Source organism: Monopterus albus, unplaced genomic scaffold (genome assembly GCF_001952655.1).
Source record: "Monopterus albus unplaced genomic scaffold, M_albus_1.0 scaffold495.1, whole genome shotgun sequence".
Classification (NCBI taxonomy): domain Eukaryota; kingdom Metazoa; phylum Chordata; class Actinopteri; order Synbranchiformes; family Synbranchidae; genus Monopterus; species Monopterus albus.
Genome location: NW_018128375.1, coordinates 58,669 through 76,551, shown reverse-complemented (window position 1 = coordinate 76,551; position 17,883 = coordinate 58,669). Strand labels below are relative to the sequence as shown.

Genomic DNA, 17,883 nt, shown 5'->3' with positions numbered 1-17,883 from the left:
GTTGTCATGTTGGAAGACCCCGCCACGACCCATCTTCAATGCTCTGATTGAGGGAAGGAGGTTGTTGCTCAAAATCTCACAATAAATGGCCCCATTCATCCTCTCCTTAATACAGTGCAGACGTCCTGTCCCCTTCGCAGAAAAGCACCCCCAAAGCATGATGTTACCACCCCCATGCTTCACAGTAGGGATGGTGTTGTTGGGATGCAACTCATCCTTCTTTTTCCTCCAAACACGATGAGTGAAGTTTAGACCAAAAAGTTCTACTTTGGTCTCATCTGACCACATGACTTTCTCCCATGCCTCCTCTGGATCATCCAGATGGTCTTTGGCAAATTTCAGATGGGCCTGGACATGTGATGACTTGAGCAGGGGAACCTTCCGTGCAATGCATGATTTGAAACCATGACAGCGTAGTGTTCTACCGACAGAACTGTGGTCCCAGCTCTCTTCATGTCATTGACCAGCTCCTCCCTTGTAGTTCTGGGCTGATTCCTCACCTTTCTTATAATCAGTGATACCTCACGAGGTGAGCTCTTGCATGGCGTCCCAGTCCGAGGGAGACTGACAGTCGTCTTTAGCCTCTTCCATTTTCTAACAATTGCTCCAACAGTTGATCTGTTTTCACCAAGCTGCTTGGCAATTGCCCTGTAGCCCTTTCCAGCCTTGTGGAGGTCCATAATTTTGTCTCTGGTGTCTTTTGACAGCTCTTTGGTCTTGCCCATGGTAGTAGTTGGCGTCTGACTGACTGTGGGGTGGACAGGTGTCTTTAAAGAGCTCAGACAGGTGCTACTAATTTAGATTAATGAGTGGAGTAGAGGTGGACTTTTTCAAGGCACAGTAACAGGTCTTTGAGAGCCAGAATTCTTGCTGTTTCTCAGGTGTTCAAATACTTATGTTCAGCAGTGCTAGACAAATAAATTATTTAAAAATCATACAATGTGATTTCCTGAAATTTTCTTTTTAATTCTGTCTGAGTGGGAATGCACCTACAATGTGAATTTCAGACCCCTCCATGATTTCTAAGTGGGAGAACTTGCAAAATCGCAGGGTGTTCAAATACTTCTGTTCCTCACTGTATCGTGAGATTTTTTTTCTCATAATTAATTACAGTTTTGGTTAAGTTCTTTTATAGAATCTTACTAATATAAGTGGAGACAGTTTATATTTTGGATGAGATGGCCCAGCTCCTATTATATGCTGCAAGGAACCCTACTTAATTTTCAGATTTTCAAAATCTGTCCACCAAATGAGTTGACCTTTTATCTTGAGGAAAGAATGAAACTTGGTCTTCTGAACACAGAACCAAGAAACATTTCCATCCACATGAGCAGGCACTTTTCAGTTTTTAAAAACGCTGTCACCGTCCACACATCCATGGTCTTCAAAAATTGAAGGTTCTGTACAGTATGTTGCCAAAATGCTCTGCTTTACAACCAGAGTACAAAAAACATGAGAACTGGGACAGACAGAACAGCTGACAACAAACAGATTAAAAAGCAGAAGTAAGTTCAAGATGCGTCCCGTCTTACCACGATTCACTCTGAGCTCCTGCTGTGGGCTGCTAATGGGAATGCCAGTGTCAGAAAAACCTGCAGTGCCACCTTGAGCCTAAGAGACAGCAAGATAAAAAGAAATGAAAGGCTTTGTTTCACTGTGAAGAAAGGTTCCTTCTTTGTAAATGATAGTTTATGTAACTGGTGAGTACGGTTGTACTCTACAACATGTACTGACCTGAGCCTGATTTAGACAGGCCTGGAGTTTCCTTTTTGCTCTCCATCTGGCCACCCTCAATCTGGTCTTCTCTCGACGCTCTCGCACCTTTAAAACATCATTTTATGTTAAATATCAGCCAATGTAAGAAGATACTTTTATATAAACTGTCTCTTTAAACTCTAAAACCCTTAAACATTTTTATGTGAATAGGTTACAGCTTATCCTCAGCACAAAAACAAACAAACATTTTTCTTTACTTCAAACTGTCACACACCATAGGGGAAATAATGTAGATGTTTCAACTAGGCCTTCTACAGTGTGCAGTTGGAGAAGGAACTCCCCCTTTTGGCTTTGGCCAAATGCAGTGTTCCTTTCTTCTATACAGATTCTTAAAATGTGGAATGCATATGTAAGAAAGAAGTGAATGCTATATGGTCAACTAACCAGATCTGCCAGCAGCGGCTGAGGTAATGTTTTCTCCAGCTCTCTGCGTCTGCTGAGGCTTCGACGGCGGAGCTCATTCCTGCGCAGTTTGTATTCTTCATAAAGGCTAAGGTCTTTAGCCCAGGGCCGCGCCGCCTGGTGAGGTGGGACACTGAGTGGCAAGGCTTCCATCGATGGCATAGAGGCCACCAGCTGAGGCACTGGACCTGAAAGCACATCCAGAAAGGGTTTCATTAGTTATATACAGTAATTACTGTTGGTTTTTGGCTATTTTAGCTGTTATCAATACTGATTTTAGGCCCGGGGGAATAAGAAGGCAGCTACATCTTTGGAATCAACACTGCAAGTAGAAGTTACTATGCTCAGATTCTAACACTATCCAGGCAAATAAGCTCAGACATTCAGATCTACTCACAGGTGCTTGGTCCAGCTGAGCTGAAGGTTGTCATGCGATTCACCTGGCTCACTGGGTGCCCAGACCAATCTGGCACTGATCTCTGCAGGAAAAGAGACAAGTATTCGTTCTCTTCCACACATGGTTCAACCGTGTGATATTTATGCTTTCTGAGAATTACCTTGTTTAGAGTTATTGTGATGAGGTATTTTAATTAAGTTAGTTTAGTTTTCCAGAATGCATTTCTATCCCACATCAGAACTCACTCTGTTCCCTGGCAGCATAGCCCAAATCTGTCAGTGATGTTTCCTTATCACTGGTGGATTTATATCTGTTTGAATGTTGGTGCAAAGCAATCCCTTTTTTTCCAGAGGGGACTGACATTATCAACTGCTGCTGAGCACCAATAAAACCCAACAAGCTGTATCTTTGTTTCTTCCCAAAAGAAACCTGAAAAAAAAAAACTCTCACCACACAAACTCAAAAAGTGACCCAGCATTCTTAGATGAGATATTCAGCTCCAGCTTTACCTCTGACTCTGGAAGATGAGTGTGCTGCACCTGGCAATCCAGCAACATCACCTCCTGCTCTTCTTCTGCCTCCTCCTTGATACAGATCACCTCCTCCTCCTCCTGCTCCTGCTGCTCGACCTCCTCCTTTACCTGCGTTACAATACAAGACAACCCAGACTTTAGGACTGTGATGTGTAATACTTGTAATACTTCCACTAGTGTACTTCTGTAGATGTTTCAGTTAGGCAGTAGTCCTCTAGTAGTCAGGGAGGATGTTCAGAGCCATGTAGCAAATAACTTTATGTATCATGATTTACCTTAGTACTTCACTGCCAACCCTGTTGCTTCACTATAGTGCATCCTGCTGAGCTTTGGTACAGCTAGATTCATCTTTAGCTGTGGACACACTGCCATCTTTACAGGAGAAGCTTTTCTGGCTTTTTTTCCCCATGCCATCTTAGGCATTACTGTTTCTTCTGATTTTAATTTTTATATATATATATCATCATTTCTGTAATGCACAGCAGTTCTAGAAAAGCAAAAAAAGAAACCGTGTCACATCAATACTTTAAAATCCCACTGTTTGGTTGTTCAGTCCAGTAAAATAACATTTGATAAAATCACTTCTGTGTATTTAAAACACAAGTTGTAGAAAATCTGAACAGTTTTCTTTCTCTAATCTAGTCCATTTAGTTCTTCTACTAATAAAGTAATATGAAGATAGCTGTTTGTCTGTGGCCTTGCTTTTAAATAGAAGTCAGAAGCCAAAAACATGGATCACTTCACTTCAGCCTGCTTCAGCAGGTGTGTGTATTGTCACCTGTACAGCAGAGGAGGGCAGCGTGGAGCTACCAGCTTGGGTAGAACCATCTGGGGACGGCAAGCCAGATGCTGACAGCCGCCCTGGATCCGAAGTCAGTTCCTGGACAGGAGGAGGGGCCAAGGCAGTGTCCAAGCCTTCTGCGTGTGGCGGCAAAGTGATGGTCCACTCGCAGTCGGCTTCCTGATCGCCAGCCTTGCTTTCAGCTATATCTTGCTCTGTGCAACATACCAGAACTGGACACACACAGGCATTTGTTCAGTCTACATTACTTATTCTTGACAACAATACATTTCTGTGTTTATTTTTACGTTTCTTATGCTCTACGTACACTAATAAGACTATAGCCCAACAAAGATTTTAAAAAATAAAATAATACCAGGTCAGGCAATCAGACTGTTTTTACATAAACACGTATAATAAACACTATTGATAAGCATTCCTTAAAAATGACTTTTTTGAGCTCTAAAGTACTTTGATCAGTATATGCACTAAATGGTACAGTTTTAAAGCTTATGGTAGCACTAGCATGAAAGCATCAAATCACCCCACTCTGCTCCGTCCAACACTCTCTCCCTGCTCCACTATGACCTGCTACGCTCGGACATGCTCTGCAGATATTTGCCTTTATGAAATTGCAATAAATGAGAATACAACAAAACTTATTGATCAAGCAGAAATAACTGAAATTCTCTGATTGGTTAGAGCCGTCAGTCCTGCTCAAAACCTTTTAGAAGCTAATATCTGGGTCACAGGAGGCTTTGGCAGCACCTCTCCACATTGAGACAAGTTTTAAAGCATATTTATACAACAACAAAATTTGAAAAACTTTACATATTATAACTTTAGGTTAAATACTATAAGGCTCATTGCTCTATGGTGAAAAAACTAGCCCAATGACAAGCCAGCTGGGTGACAAATTTACAAAAATAAAAAATAAAAAAATGAGTGGAAACTAAAAACTGCAAGGTCACCAATTAATTATCATCTTAATGATCTGATTGATCTTTTTATTCCCAGAATGTCAAACACTGGGAAAAAGTCCCATTAAAGAAGGTGGAAACCTCCATCAGTGGACTGAACGACTACAGACCTGTCGCCCTGACATCTGTAGTTATGAAGTGCTTTGAAAGACTGGTGTTGGCCCACCTGAAGGACACCATAGACCCCCTGCTAGACCCCCTGCAGTTCACCTACTGGGCAAACAGGTCAGTGGACGATGCAGTGAACATGGCACTGCATTACATCCTGCAACACCTTGACTCCCCAGGGACCTATGCACGGGCCCTCTTTGTGGACTTCAGCTCAGCATTCAACACCACCATCCCAGACATCCTCCACTCCAAACTGACCCAGCTCACTGTTCCTGCCCCCACCTGTCAGTGGATTACTAGCTTTCTGACAGACAGAAAGCAGCAGGTGAGGCTGGGGAAAACCACATCCTGCACCCAGACAATAAGCACAGGCGGCCCCCTCACTTTACTTGGCAGCACTGTATCAGCAAAGTCCTACAAGTTCCTGGGCTCTACTGTCTCCCAGGACCTGAAGTGGACGTCCAACATCAGGACCATCACCAAGAAGGCACAGCAGAGGATGTACCTCCTGAGGAATCATCGAGTCTGTTCTCTGCACCTCCATCACTGTCTGGTTTGGCTCAGCAACCAAACAGGACAAGTACAGACTTCAGCGAACAGTCAGGACTGTAGAAAAGGTCATTGGTGTGAGCCTGCCCTCCATGGAGGACCTGTACACCTCATGGGTCAAAAGGAGGGTGGAGAGGATCACTGCTGACCCCTCACACCCTGGACACAATCTGTTTGAACTCCTCCCCTCTGGACGGTGTTACAGGTCACTGTGCACTAAGACAACCAGGCACAAGGACAGTTTCTTCCCCCAGCCCATCACTCTGATGAACACTTGACGCACAACAGTATGATTGGACAATAACCCTCAGTGCAATACCTGTATATATACCTCGTACAGATTATACAGATCCGTACAGGTCTCTAGTTTTAAGTACTCTATTTGTATTCCTATTTATCTCATTTCATTGAGCATTCCTTTGTCTGTCTGCATTGTTTACTGCCTGTTTATACTGTATGTTTTGTATTGTTTGCACTGTTTATTGCTTGTTTATACTGTTTATTTTGTTATACTACACAACTACTACACGTTGGTTTACCATTTACTTGCCCCTTGCATGGGGATATGTACATGCACATTGAGAGCCAATGTACCAGAGTCAAATTCCTCATGTCCAACACACCTGGCCAATAAAGCTGATTCTGGAACCTGAACATGTTGGTGACTGATGCTTCTAAAGAGCTGCTGGTTAATTTTCTACCAGTGAACTGACTCATGGCTGCAGCTCTAGGACAGTGAATGGCTTCATGAGGATGACACAGTGTGTTGGACACAGTGACCTGTGTGAGGCTGTTGTTTACTGACTTTTCTTCAGTTTTTAACAATATGCAGCAACATCTTTCAACTGAAAGACTGGTATCAGATTTTAACTTGTCTCACCAACTGGTACTACGAATGTTAACTTTCTTGACTGACAGACACCAGGTTTTAGTTAATGGCTGTTTTTCTAACGCTGTATCCACACACACTGGCTGACTTCAAGGTGCGTCTTATCACAACTGCTTTTAATCATGTATACTGTCTTGTCACATTCTTGGATGATACTGCTTTCCTGTCTCCTCTTCGGGGTACTGGACAGGACCATGGATGTCCTCTCACAACTTTTGTGGAGTGGTGCAGTAATAATTTCTTGGAGTTGGAAATGGTTAAAACCAAGCCCAAAGAAAGTTATTTTAGACTTAATAAAACTCCCACCACATCTAGTTCTATACAAAATGAGAGCATGGAAATTGTCAGCTCTTACAAGTATCTGGGTAAATGTTTTGAAAACCAGCTTAAATGGGATGTAAACACTAAAAGGACTGTGGCGTCTTGTTGGTTGTGCTTGAATGTATTTGAATGAATTGTGCATTAGCTCAACCATCATTTGAACATAGTTTTTGAGAAAGTGTCAGCCCTAGTCAACACACTCACTGTCATCCAGCTTCAGCCATCACCACTCAGCTCTGTACCTGAACTGCTATCCACAGATTCTACACCTGTGTTCACAGACATGGAGGGAGGCAGCAGCAGGCCACACGAGTCAGCGCTGGCAACTCCCACATCTGAATGACAGTGCAATCCGATTGCACACCTGCTTGTGTTCTGTGAAGAGGTGGATTCTGGGAGAAAAATCACAGGAAAGAGTATGACTCATTGGATTGCATGAACAAGCAGGAGTTGGTCATTTCAGTGGTAGTTACCTTGACTGTGTCTTGTCAGTGTTCCCTCAGTGGTCCTGGTCTGAGCTGAACATGGTGGGGAGGTGTCAGTGGAGGAAGTGCTTGCACCACCTCTGTGTGTTTGGGGAAAGGTGGACGGGTGGATGCGGACCAGAGTGCTAGCAGAGGCTCTCTGCTGCAGCTCCTCCTCCACTCCCTGTCTGTAGTACTTAAGTTTCAGTTCGGTGTAACGCAGCTTGGCTCGAATATTGTCATTCTCCTTCTCTTTTAGGGCTTTCTCTCTTTGCAATGCCGCAATGTCCCTCTTCATCAGCACCACTTGAGCTTTTAGCTCCTCAAATTTAACTCCAACCACTTTGAGCATCTCAGCCAGCACTGTCTCTACAGCTCCGTTCACTGCCCGCTCAACCACGGTGCCCATCTGGCCTCGAATCAGTGATACTGCTATGCTGACATCCATTGGTAATGCCGACAGCCCAAAACACCTGGAGAAGGCCCTTCAAAGTTTACCTAAACACACATTTACATGACCTTTTACAAGTGCAGTTTAGTAATTCATTTGAGACTAGCAACAGAGAAATGTGACTACATAAATCACATCGAACAAATAAGACACCCTAAGGTTTTGTTTAAGTTCCATTATTTCACATGGTAATGCAATTTGAGCAGTGTTTGGTGCATTAAAGAAGGCTCCAGTATTTAAGATTTGTGGGTCGGGTGCCAAAAAGCAATATATTGATTAGCCATGTTATTGGAAAATTAAACCCAGAAAACAAACAACAAACTAATGACTTGAAAATATATGCTGTGAAATGGGTCAATGTTTAGCATTAAACAAGTAACAGAGCTTGGTTAAGAATCACAATTAAAACAAAAATGCCAACTTTGTCAAAGGTCTCAGGACTAAAACACACTTTTATAAACGTATGACCCCATACTGATCGTGAAAATATATGGCTCCTTCAAAGGATTCATCATTTGTCTCAAACATTTCACTGACATATTTCCAATAATCATCATTTTCACTGTGAGGAAAACGGTGTGGACAATCCTTAAAATAAACAAAGAAGGTGATAAAACCTGCCAGAGCTAATAAAAATACATTTTATATTAATGAATGGTAAATGAAACGAACACAGTATATGTTCCTTTCATTTCTTAGGGTACTACAACAGCATGACTGACCTTCCTTTGTTAAGTGTTTGGTATTTGGATCAGTTCTGAAAATGTTACTAGTGCGCATCAATGTTTTGCTTTCTTTTCCACCGAGTGCAGGATGTCAGTTACTGCATTTAACTAGAACAAACTGTTAATACGTACAATGCAGGTATCCACCTGACCTGTGTGCCATATCAGAAACCGGAGCCGTACAACTCGTAAAATTGCTTACACAAAAGTGACATAGGTTTTAGGTCTAATTCAATTAAACTATGAACTTCCATCTTCCAGTTCAGATATTTTAGCTCAATTCGCACGCTTTAGGGCAAAAATAAGCAGGTGTTTTCACGCTAACATTATGAGCTAACGATAGCTGACGTTAACGTAGCACCTTTCTGTGTCCACGGTCTCTTTAAAGGACCTTTCTGCATGGTCTCTATTTAAATTAAAAGTAGGATAAAAGACCAAACACCTCACTTACCGCTTATACTCCTTAATGATAAAAGCTTAGCCAGTTAACGTTAAGATGACCGTTAGCTCCGTTAGCTGCACTAATATTCTAACATTAATTCAGGGAGAAAAATCGTAGTTATGCAAACTATTGGGCATTATTTCTCCATTAAACAGACTGCCATTAATAGGCACATGACTTTGTTCACATAATCAGTTTCCTTTGATATAAATTTAAGATAGCAAGTGAATTGTGTCGGACCTCAAAATAAATGCTAATGCTAATGCTACTTCTTCTTCTACTACTCCTTCCTCGAGTTTACCCTATGGTTGGCGGAAAAAAAGTTGTGCATTACCACCAACAACTGGATAGGAGGAGTCAGGAATCTCACCTGTCTTCGCTTAAATCTAATAATTAATCAGTTAACGCAAATATATGTATTTTCACTCATATTTAATAGAATTACTTAAATTCTTCCTATCACGTTTCTTTTTTATTAAATACTAAAACTAAAACAGAAAACATATGTCTCCAGGGCTGCTTTATAAAATATCACCCAGATCAAATGACATCTACATTTCTGAATTATTTCCTTTATCTCAGCTTCATATTTTGTGCAGTATAACATAACATTCTCTAATCTTTTCAGTAACATGTTTAACTATTTTAAATAATGTATTATTTAGTCCTGTATGCCCAAACCGTAATCTGGATATTATTGTCCCTTCTCTCCTACGTCTACTACTTCTTCTCCTTCTTCTACCATTTCTGTTCCTACTGTGCATCTTGCTGTACCTACCTTTTTTGGATCTTATATAACCATCTTCCTGTTCTCTCATCTTCCCATTGTTTCTGACATCAGTTTTCAGTTTACCTTTTATAATTATCCTTACTTCTGGTTTACTATTATTCACCTTAATACCAATATCTTTTTTGTAGCTCCTCTTGCCCATTTGTCAGCTACTTAATTTCCTATGACACCTATATGAGCTGAAATCCTCACAAATGTTATAATTGGACCCATCATTTGAATTCTACGTAAAGTACAACACATCTCAGCTAAAACATCAGGTCATCTTTCAGGCTGGTTAATCAGAACAATCAAAACAGATCACTGCTCCCAGAGCTCTTACATCTTCAACCCCCTGCCAGTATCTCCCCAGTATAAACTGTAAACCATCGCTAATTCTTATTCCAACTCTGATTCTGAATTCTGGCATACTGAATGCAATTCCCACTTTATTGTCTGAATTTTTTGATGCATCTGTATATATCTGAATACAGCTAAGGTACTGCCTTCTAAGTAATCCTTACAATTTGAGGGGTCAATTAGAATTGTAATTACAATTAGAATCAATTTATTTTTTTCTTATAATAAAGTTAGACCTACTATTACTTTGGGTAATATCCATGGTTGTATCGCTGTCTGTTAATCCTGTCTGTTTGGTAAAAATAAAGAAAGCTCTACTGGATGTTGCAGTCCAGCAATGCTTTTATATTGAGATCCTATTGTCTAGATCATAAGTACTTGGGCAGCTTTGGTCATGTAGTACTGGGGGACTTCTTCCAGGATGACAGTGCCCACTATGCAGAGGACACAAGAGGTCACTAAAGGGTTTGATGAGTATGAAAATGATGTGAATCATATGCTGTGGCCTTCCTAGTCACCAGGTCTCAGCCCAGTTGAACAGCTATGGGAAATGTTGGAGTGATGTGTTAGACAAGGTCTCTACCACTGTCATCAAAACATCACATGAGGGAATATCTGTTGGAACAACGGTGTTCATTGCTCCAGGAGAGTTCAGAGACTTGGAGAGTCAAAGTGCACTGGAGCTGTTCTGGTGCCACGTGGTGACGCAGAACCTCATTGTCCACACTTTATGTTGGGCTTTCCTTTCATTTGTCACGTCTGTAAAAAGAACTGTGGGAGATTTAGTGTAGCACTTCCCAAAATGCACTTGTAATTGTTTGGAATAGTTGAAAAATAATTGGACACTTGACTTTTAAATGACTCTTGTGCTGTTGTGTGCTTCAAAACTAGTTGCACATGATTTCTAATCGTGTGCCATCATTAAAGTTATTATTTACACTTCTGCTTTTCCTGCTTTGACAAGTCAAAATGTCTCACTGGTTGTAGTTGCAGACAAACAAAGGAAGAAGTTCAGTAGCAGTTTATCTGGCAAATCTATGAGTATGCATAATGTTTACAAGCATCACTTACTCTCCAAATCCATTCACTGTTGGTACTCCATTTCTCACAGCTATTTTGTAATCGTTTGAAATTTGAGCTCTTAGATTAGATTTCCCTTGATTAGTTTGTTGATCATGTTTAGCAGTCTAATAATATCAGAGTCATACTAAACATACTGTGATTTCACTGGCAATGAAAGACCAGAGATAATATGGCTTGAACACAGTCCATGTCAAACAAATGTCCAAAATTTTAAAATAATTGTCAGAAGTAGCATCACAAACTGTGTGGCCTTCTTCTGGCATGTGTGCTTTTGCAAATTGTCTGACGTTGTTGTTTAATCTGTTACTATAGGTGTATGTTTGGGTCACCACTGTAGGGCAGTTTGTTTAATTGCTCTCATGGGATAATGAAGACAATGTTGATCTTCTACTGAAACAACTACACATCTAAGTTGTCATTACATATGGGCTTTGTGGCCAGCACACATTAGTCACTGAGTCATACAGCAATGAGCCCTGGTCCCAGAGGCCTGTGCAACCACATCAGGGAAGGCACAGTAGAAGACCTAATGGCACTCATTAGAGTTCAGTTACATCACCTCTGGGCTGGTGTGTGTGGCCCTGTGCTATTGAAACTACTGTATCCAAAATAAGTCTGAAGGTGTTAATTGCATCACATGTCTGGAATATTCCCTTCAAATCATCCCTCAGATATGCACACACATGAACACACAGATCAAAATAATGAATCACAACAGTTAGAGTTTGCTGTCACTTTATATGAGCTCCTTTTAAAATGCAAAGAGTTCTCACACAGGGTGACACATGCTGGCAGTGTGTGGAGCATGTTAACATGTCACAGTACACCACTGTCTGTCTTTTCTGTCGTTGATGTGTGTTAGCTCTGCAGAAAAGCAGCAATTTCATTTTACATCAATGCCCAGACTGGTCGTCTAGGCAACTGCACTCTACTTCTTCAATGTGCACGGTGCATCAGGTGTGTGAACGGCAGCTGACCAGATAGTACATGGTGCTCCTGGATTACACTTCATACTGATCACTTATTACTACTGTTGACATTGCAGCTCGGTTTAAAGTCTGTAGGAAAACACAGATACTGATGCTGCCTTTTCAGAATCACCAATGTTAGGCCCAGTGATGTTCCAGACTAAGCTGAACTTGCTTCATGGTAGAGGGCCCAGGTCTTTGTTTGATGACTTGTATTGGTGTTGCTTTTATGACAAAATAGTTATGAACATAATACAAAGGTATTACTGTCCATTGGAAGACACTGTCTTTTTAAATGCCAGAGAGACTTTTCAACTTATTATAAATCCCAGTGCGATTCTTTTTAAAAGGTTGTTGCAATAAAAACATTGCATCTTTATGACACAGCAGTTTGCTAATACAAGCAATATTGAATTATATAATGTTATATAATAAAATTCGCTTTATTTAAGATACTGTATTATTTCAGTGGACTAGTTATTTTTCTGCTATTTTGCAATTTGCTATATTTACAGTATTTGTGCAAAATTTCAGGTTATCTGTGTTTTTATTTAAGGTTTGTAATTGTTAGTTTTTCCTTTTGTATTCTTTAGTTTTTATAAAATGACTTCATTTATGAATATTATGCTAGAAGCTAACCACCTGAATGTTGTTTAAATGCTTTACATTCCAGTTGACATGTCAATACAAAGAACACAAGAACAACATGATTTTAAACTTTATATGTACCATTTTCATTAGAAACCCAAGAATGATTTAATTTCCGACAATGAGCTACAAATTAATTTCACAAATTATAATCTTATAGTCAGGGGGTCATGGTCTCAGCTTTAGGTGGATTTTGACCCAGTATCTGTAACAAAGCAAAGTAGGAGTAGATCCATGGTCTGGAGATACTTTGGGTTTTATCCAGACCTCCAGCCTGCAACAGGAGACCTCTCTTAAAGGCCAAATGCTGCTGCAATAGCGCCATCTCTCTGCAGGGAGGACAAAGCAAGAGAGAGAGAGATCAGCAGCATAATGTACCATGGATAATAATTTATTTCTCATTTATTTTAAACTTTTTGAAACTATTGAATTTCTCTCATCCAGAAATGTAAATGTCAAAACAAGTGTGATGTAAAGTAAATGTGCTGCCATACAACACAAGGTATAACCTTTTGGCAACATCTGAATGTATATGTATTTATTTTAGCCCCAGTTTAAGAGGACAGACACACACATACGTGTCGAGCAGCTCTGCCTGCAGCCTGTCCTCCTCCTCCTCTTCTCTCCTCCGGTCCTCCTCCTCCTGCTCCTTCCTGTGGAGGTACTCTGTCCTCTCACTCTCAGTCATCTCGTGTAGTTTCTTGATCTCCTCCTCATGCCTCTTCTCCTCCTCCAGCTGCAAATGCTCCAGTTCAGCTGTAGCAAACAAAACACAGCTTCCAGGAAACTGAATTATTACCAAAATATTGGATAATCTTTTTATTTTTTCCAACTCATTTGATGCAATAAAATACAGCTGTGTTTTCAAAAAGTATCAAAAGTGGGAAATGACACAATGTAAGAAGTCAAAATGCATTGTGAAATTAAAATTCTGCATGTGGAATACTTTTTTAAAGCAATTGCAAAATGTGGAGGCAATATCAAAGTACCAAACAAAATCAAATTCATGAGGCAGCAGCTGATAGGGATTTGTGCAGACAACATACATGTATAACATGTACTTTTGAATCAGATGAGCTTTTAACAAAACTGAAGACACTAAACAGTGAGATAACCTTATGATATCAACATGTAATTTCTCCTGAATGCTGGATCATTTTTATCCAGGGCAGATCAAAACACCTCATGTTCCTCTTTTGTTTGTCTGTCCTCTCCAAGTTCTTTTATCCTTCCATTGCTTTCGCCTTCACTTCCTGTGTCCTCTCACCTTTCCTCCTCTGTTCCTCCTCCTCTCTTATCCTGTGGAGTCGCTCCATCTGCCTCCTCTTCTCCTCCTGCCTCCTCCTCTCCCTTTCTCTTTGTGCCTGTTCCTGTCTTGCTCGCTCCTGCTCCTCTACCTCACGCCTTCGCCTCTTCTCGTCCTCTGCCAGCTTCTTCAGTCTGGAGGTGGAGAGTCAATATTAATATGGTGGCAGATAAAAAAGTTCCCCAAAAAATTTTGGAGGTCACACAACAGCAGTTACCATATCATGACCTGCAGAGGTAACAGTCAAAAAAAACATGCCTCAAAACACCAAACATTTTTTTACATTTAAATCAAATGTAAAAGTGAAAACAATGTGACGATGTGAATGGTATCACTCATATTAATTTACAGTGCGAGATCAGTGATTAGTTGTCAGGCCGGCACTTCACTCTTCTGGCTAACTTTCAGTGCAGCATTTAGCTGCAAACCCAGACATTGTGCTCAGGTGCTGGCAGAGACCCAGAACATTTACTAGGTAGACAAACTTTAACACCACATAAATAATGATGTCCTCAGTAACTCCTGAATGTGTAAACAAGCACCTGTTTGCTAACAACTTTGTTGCAGTATATTAACTTAAACTTGAGTTAAACAAAAATGTAGATGGAATCACATCTATACGATTAAAAATCAAGAGTCATCTTGATTACTGTCCGTCCATCCATCCGTTATTTATACCACTTATTCGTGAATAGGGTCACAAGGTGGGGGCTGGAGCCAATCCCAGCTGACATTGGATGAGAGGCAGGGTTCACCCTGGACAGGTCACAAGTCTATCACAGGGCTGACATGTAGACAAACAGCCACACAGACTCACACTCACTCCTACAGGCAGTTTAGAGTCACCAGTCAAGCTAAGCTGCATGTCTTTGGACTGTGGGAGGAAGATGGAGAGAACCCACGCAGGCACAGGGAGAACATGCAGACTCCTCTTGATTACTGTGTAAACTCAAATTTGCTCATGTTTCCTTTATTTACAAGTTAAACATAATTTGATGAATGTTGTTTTAAAAGAAAAAAGAACCTGAGCTCCTCAGCTCTCTTCCTCCTCTCCTCCTCCAGCTCGTTCTTTATCCTCTCCTCTGTCTGTTTCTTCTCCTGCCACTTCCGCTCTTCTTCCTCTTGCTCTCTCTTCTTCCTCTCCACTTCCTGCCTCCGTCTTTCTGCTTGCTGAGCCAGACGCCGAGCTGCAGCCTCCTCTCCCTCCTTATTCCTTCTGGGCCTGGAGGACTAAAACACACACACAGACACAGACGCAGAGATCAACCTTGCACAGTGTTGTGTTAAACTAGAAGGGTTAAAAATACGGAAATCAAACACAAAGTATTCCATGTTTGTGCTTCCTACTGACCTCTGGCTTCACTGGGTTCAACATCAGCTGTTTCTCCGTTGCCATGACAGTTGAACAGGATGACAGGCGGTCACGTGATGAAGCCGCATCCATGGCACTAGTTACCATTGGCCCCTCACAGGAAGAGGCAGCAGACCTCCATGAGCTCCTCTGATCAAACCAGGATGTGGACCCAAGTGAAATCATTGATCGGATGCCGCTGTGTGTGTCACTGGTGGAAAGTATGTCTGTGTCCTCCTCTGTTTCTAGTCTGTTGTTGTGTTTTTGTGATGCAGACGACATGCTGGTGGATTTTAGGTGAAACTCTTCTTTTATTTCCTCGTTAGTCTCCACCTCTTCTTTCTCCATGTGGTCCTCAGGATTTCCTAACAGGAAAGTAAAGGAAAATGAAAGAAAGAAAAAGGTAGGAAAAGATTGCAAAAGACAGGACACATGAAATGGCTGCCTTAGTACTTCTACAAAGATGTCTACAGTTATTTTAGATGTCATCTTTTCATCTGCAGCTCCAAATTAGCACTAACTGGGAGTAAAATTTTAGTTAAGGCTCTTCCTTGTTCCTGTCTAATACAGTTTCAAAGTGCTTTAACACTATTTACCCATCCACACTCCCAAACACATGTACATTAACACACCAGTGACATCACCGGTAGCTACTAGGGGTGCAGTGTCTTGCTCAAGGACACTGACATGTGGACTAGAGAAGCCAGGAGTCGAACTGCCAACCTTCCAGCTGGGCTAGGAGACGACCCGCTCTGCCTTCTAAACTACAGCCGCTTCATAATGAATAACATTTTGCCCATCAAGCTGTCAGAAACGCTCGACACACAGATGAGCGAGCAGAGAAAACAACAGACCCAGGCAGCTGGCTTCGGTGCAAGCAGTGGGATTTATTTACAGTGCCAACAATGCGAAAATATATACAAGAATTGAGGAGTAGAGAAAAGATCGGGTGTCGATCAGCGGTGGCAGGAATTTCAGTCAATGGAGTGATGATGGGCTGGGCTGCGGGTGTTGGATTCACTCCTGGGCTGGTCGGGTTGTAGCTGATGATGACTGAGGAGGGAATAGCAGAGAGACATATTACTGGAGAATAGCAGGGAGACATAATACGGGAGACTGTGCATCGACCTGTGAGGCGGTGGCTGGTGGAGCTGAGGGAAACCAGGGTCCAGAGAAGAGGTCTGATGCGGAGGGAAACCAGATACGGCGGGGCAGGACAGGAACTCGGGTAAGCGCAGAAGAAGACAGAGAAAGAACGTACTTGGCACAAAGGCAAACAAAAACGTTAACATACATGGGGGCCTGAAGACAGAGAAAGAACTAGCAGGGGAGTGATTGGTGAACAGCGTATAAATAAGGAGGGAGACTAACGACGTACAGCTGGTGAGAATCAGTGAATCGAGGCAGGTGTGTCTAATCGTGCAATCAGTGCAAGGGAGCTGGCTAGTGCAAGGAAAGGCAGCGGGCAAACCCGACACTGCCCCCCCCCCCCCAAGGATGGATCCCAGACAGTCAAACCACCATCCCAGGGAGGGAGGCACGGGCCACCGGGGCCCCCCAGGTTTGTCCTGGTGTGCTCGATAGAAGGAGGTGAGAGGGGCAGGATCAAGAATAAAGGAGCGGAGAATCTAGGACCGCTCCTCTGGGCCGTAGCCCTCCCAGTCCACCAGATATTGGAACCCTCGGCCCCTAGGATGGACATCCAGGATCTGCCTGACGGTGTAAGCGGGGCCACCGTCCACCTCAAAGGGCAGGAGGAGGCGGAGCCGGCGGCGGACAGAGGGGACTTGTGGAGACGGGTTTGACCTGTTGAGGGGGCCACACTTGTTGCCCAACCTGGTAGGTGGGAGCGGCCCGACAGCGGCGATCAGCCAGTCTCTTATTCTGGTCTGCCGTGCGTAATAAGGCGGCCCTGGTCTCATCCCAGACGGCTTGACAGCGAGTGATGTGGGCTTGGACAGAGGGAACAGCAATATCAGTTTCGGCAGACGACAGCAGGGGAGGTTGGTAACCAAGGGATACCTGAAAGGGAGATATTCCTGTGGCGGAGCTGGAGAGGGTGTTATGGGCATATTCCACCCAGGGCAACAACTGGCTCCAGTCTTCTGGTGAGGAACTGGTGACACAACGGAGTGCATTTTCCAGCTCCTGGTTTAGCCGTTCAGCTTGGCCATTGGTTTGGGGGTGATAGCTGGAAGATAGACAGGGACATGCTTCGAGGGCAGTGCAAAAAGCAGACCAAACATGGGAGGTGAATTGTGGACCGCGGCCAGAAACGATAGTGATGGGGGTGCCGTGAATACGGAAAACGTGCTGAACCAGGGACTGGGCGATGTCGAAGGCATTGGGGAGTTGTGGAAGGGCGAGGAAATGGGCGGCTTTGGAAAATTGATCGACGATGGTGAGTATGACAGTGTTGCCCTGGGAGGGAGGAAGGCCAGTGACAAAGTCTAGGGCAATATGAGACCAGGGCCGGCTAGGTGTGGTCAGTGGCCGAAGAAGACCCGCAGGAGACTGGTGGAGGGGTTTGGATTGCGCACAGGGAGCACAGGCAGCTACGTACTCCCTGGCGTCTTT

The 17,883-nt window shown here is 42.7% G+C and overlaps 2 protein-coding genes across 4 annotated transcripts in view; both read right to left on the bottom strand.

Moving 5' to 3' along the window:
* The window catches only part of LOC109952776 (uncharacterized), a 12,474-nt gene extending 3,314 nt beyond the window's left edge, over positions 1–9,160 (bottom strand). The window contains exons 1-9 of one of the 2 annotated variants that reach the window (XM_020588019.1): positions 8,831–9,160; positions 7,213–7,701; positions 6,982–7,131; positions 3,887–4,122; positions 3,085–3,216; positions 2,576–2,657; positions 2,161–2,366; positions 1,735–1,821; positions 1,533–1,611 (exon numbers count right to left, since the gene is read on the bottom strand). In XM_020588019.1, the coding sequence (XP_020443675.1) occupies positions 1,533–1,611; positions 1,735–1,821; positions 2,161–2,366; positions 2,576–2,657; positions 3,085–3,216; positions 3,887–4,122; positions 6,982–7,131; positions 7,213–7,651 (1,411 nt within the window). In that variant the 5' untranslated portion in view covers positions 7,652–7,701; positions 8,831–9,160. Of the gene's footprint in view, positions 1–1,532; positions 1,612–1,734; positions 1,822–2,160; positions 2,367–2,575; positions 2,658–3,084; positions 3,217–3,886; positions 4,123–6,981; positions 7,132–7,212; positions 7,702–8,511; positions 8,678–8,830 lie in introns of those variants that run through there. The other variant, XM_020588021.1, reaches the window with a different exon arrangement.
* Positions 9,161–12,707: 3,547 nt separating this feature from the next.
* LOC109952777 (uncharacterized protein KIAA2012 homolog) lies at positions 12,708–13,973 on the bottom strand. 2 transcript variants are annotated; one of them, XM_020588023.1, is made up of 3 exons: positions 13,917–13,973; positions 13,224–13,405; positions 12,708–12,978 (listed from the first exon to the last, which is right to left on the bottom strand). In XM_020588023.1, the coding sequence occupies exons 1-3, from the start codon at positions 13,963–13,965 to the stop codon at positions 12,943–12,945; spliced, it is 267 nt and encodes an 88-aa protein (XP_020443679.1). In that variant the 5' UTR covers positions 13,966–13,973; the 3' UTR covers positions 12,708–12,942. The 2 variants fall into 2 exon arrangements, with proteins under 2 accessions (XP_020443679.1, XP_020443678.1); XM_020588022.1 differs by having other exon boundaries at positions 13,228–13,405.
* Between the last annotated feature and the right edge of the window lie 3,910 nt (positions 13,974–17,883).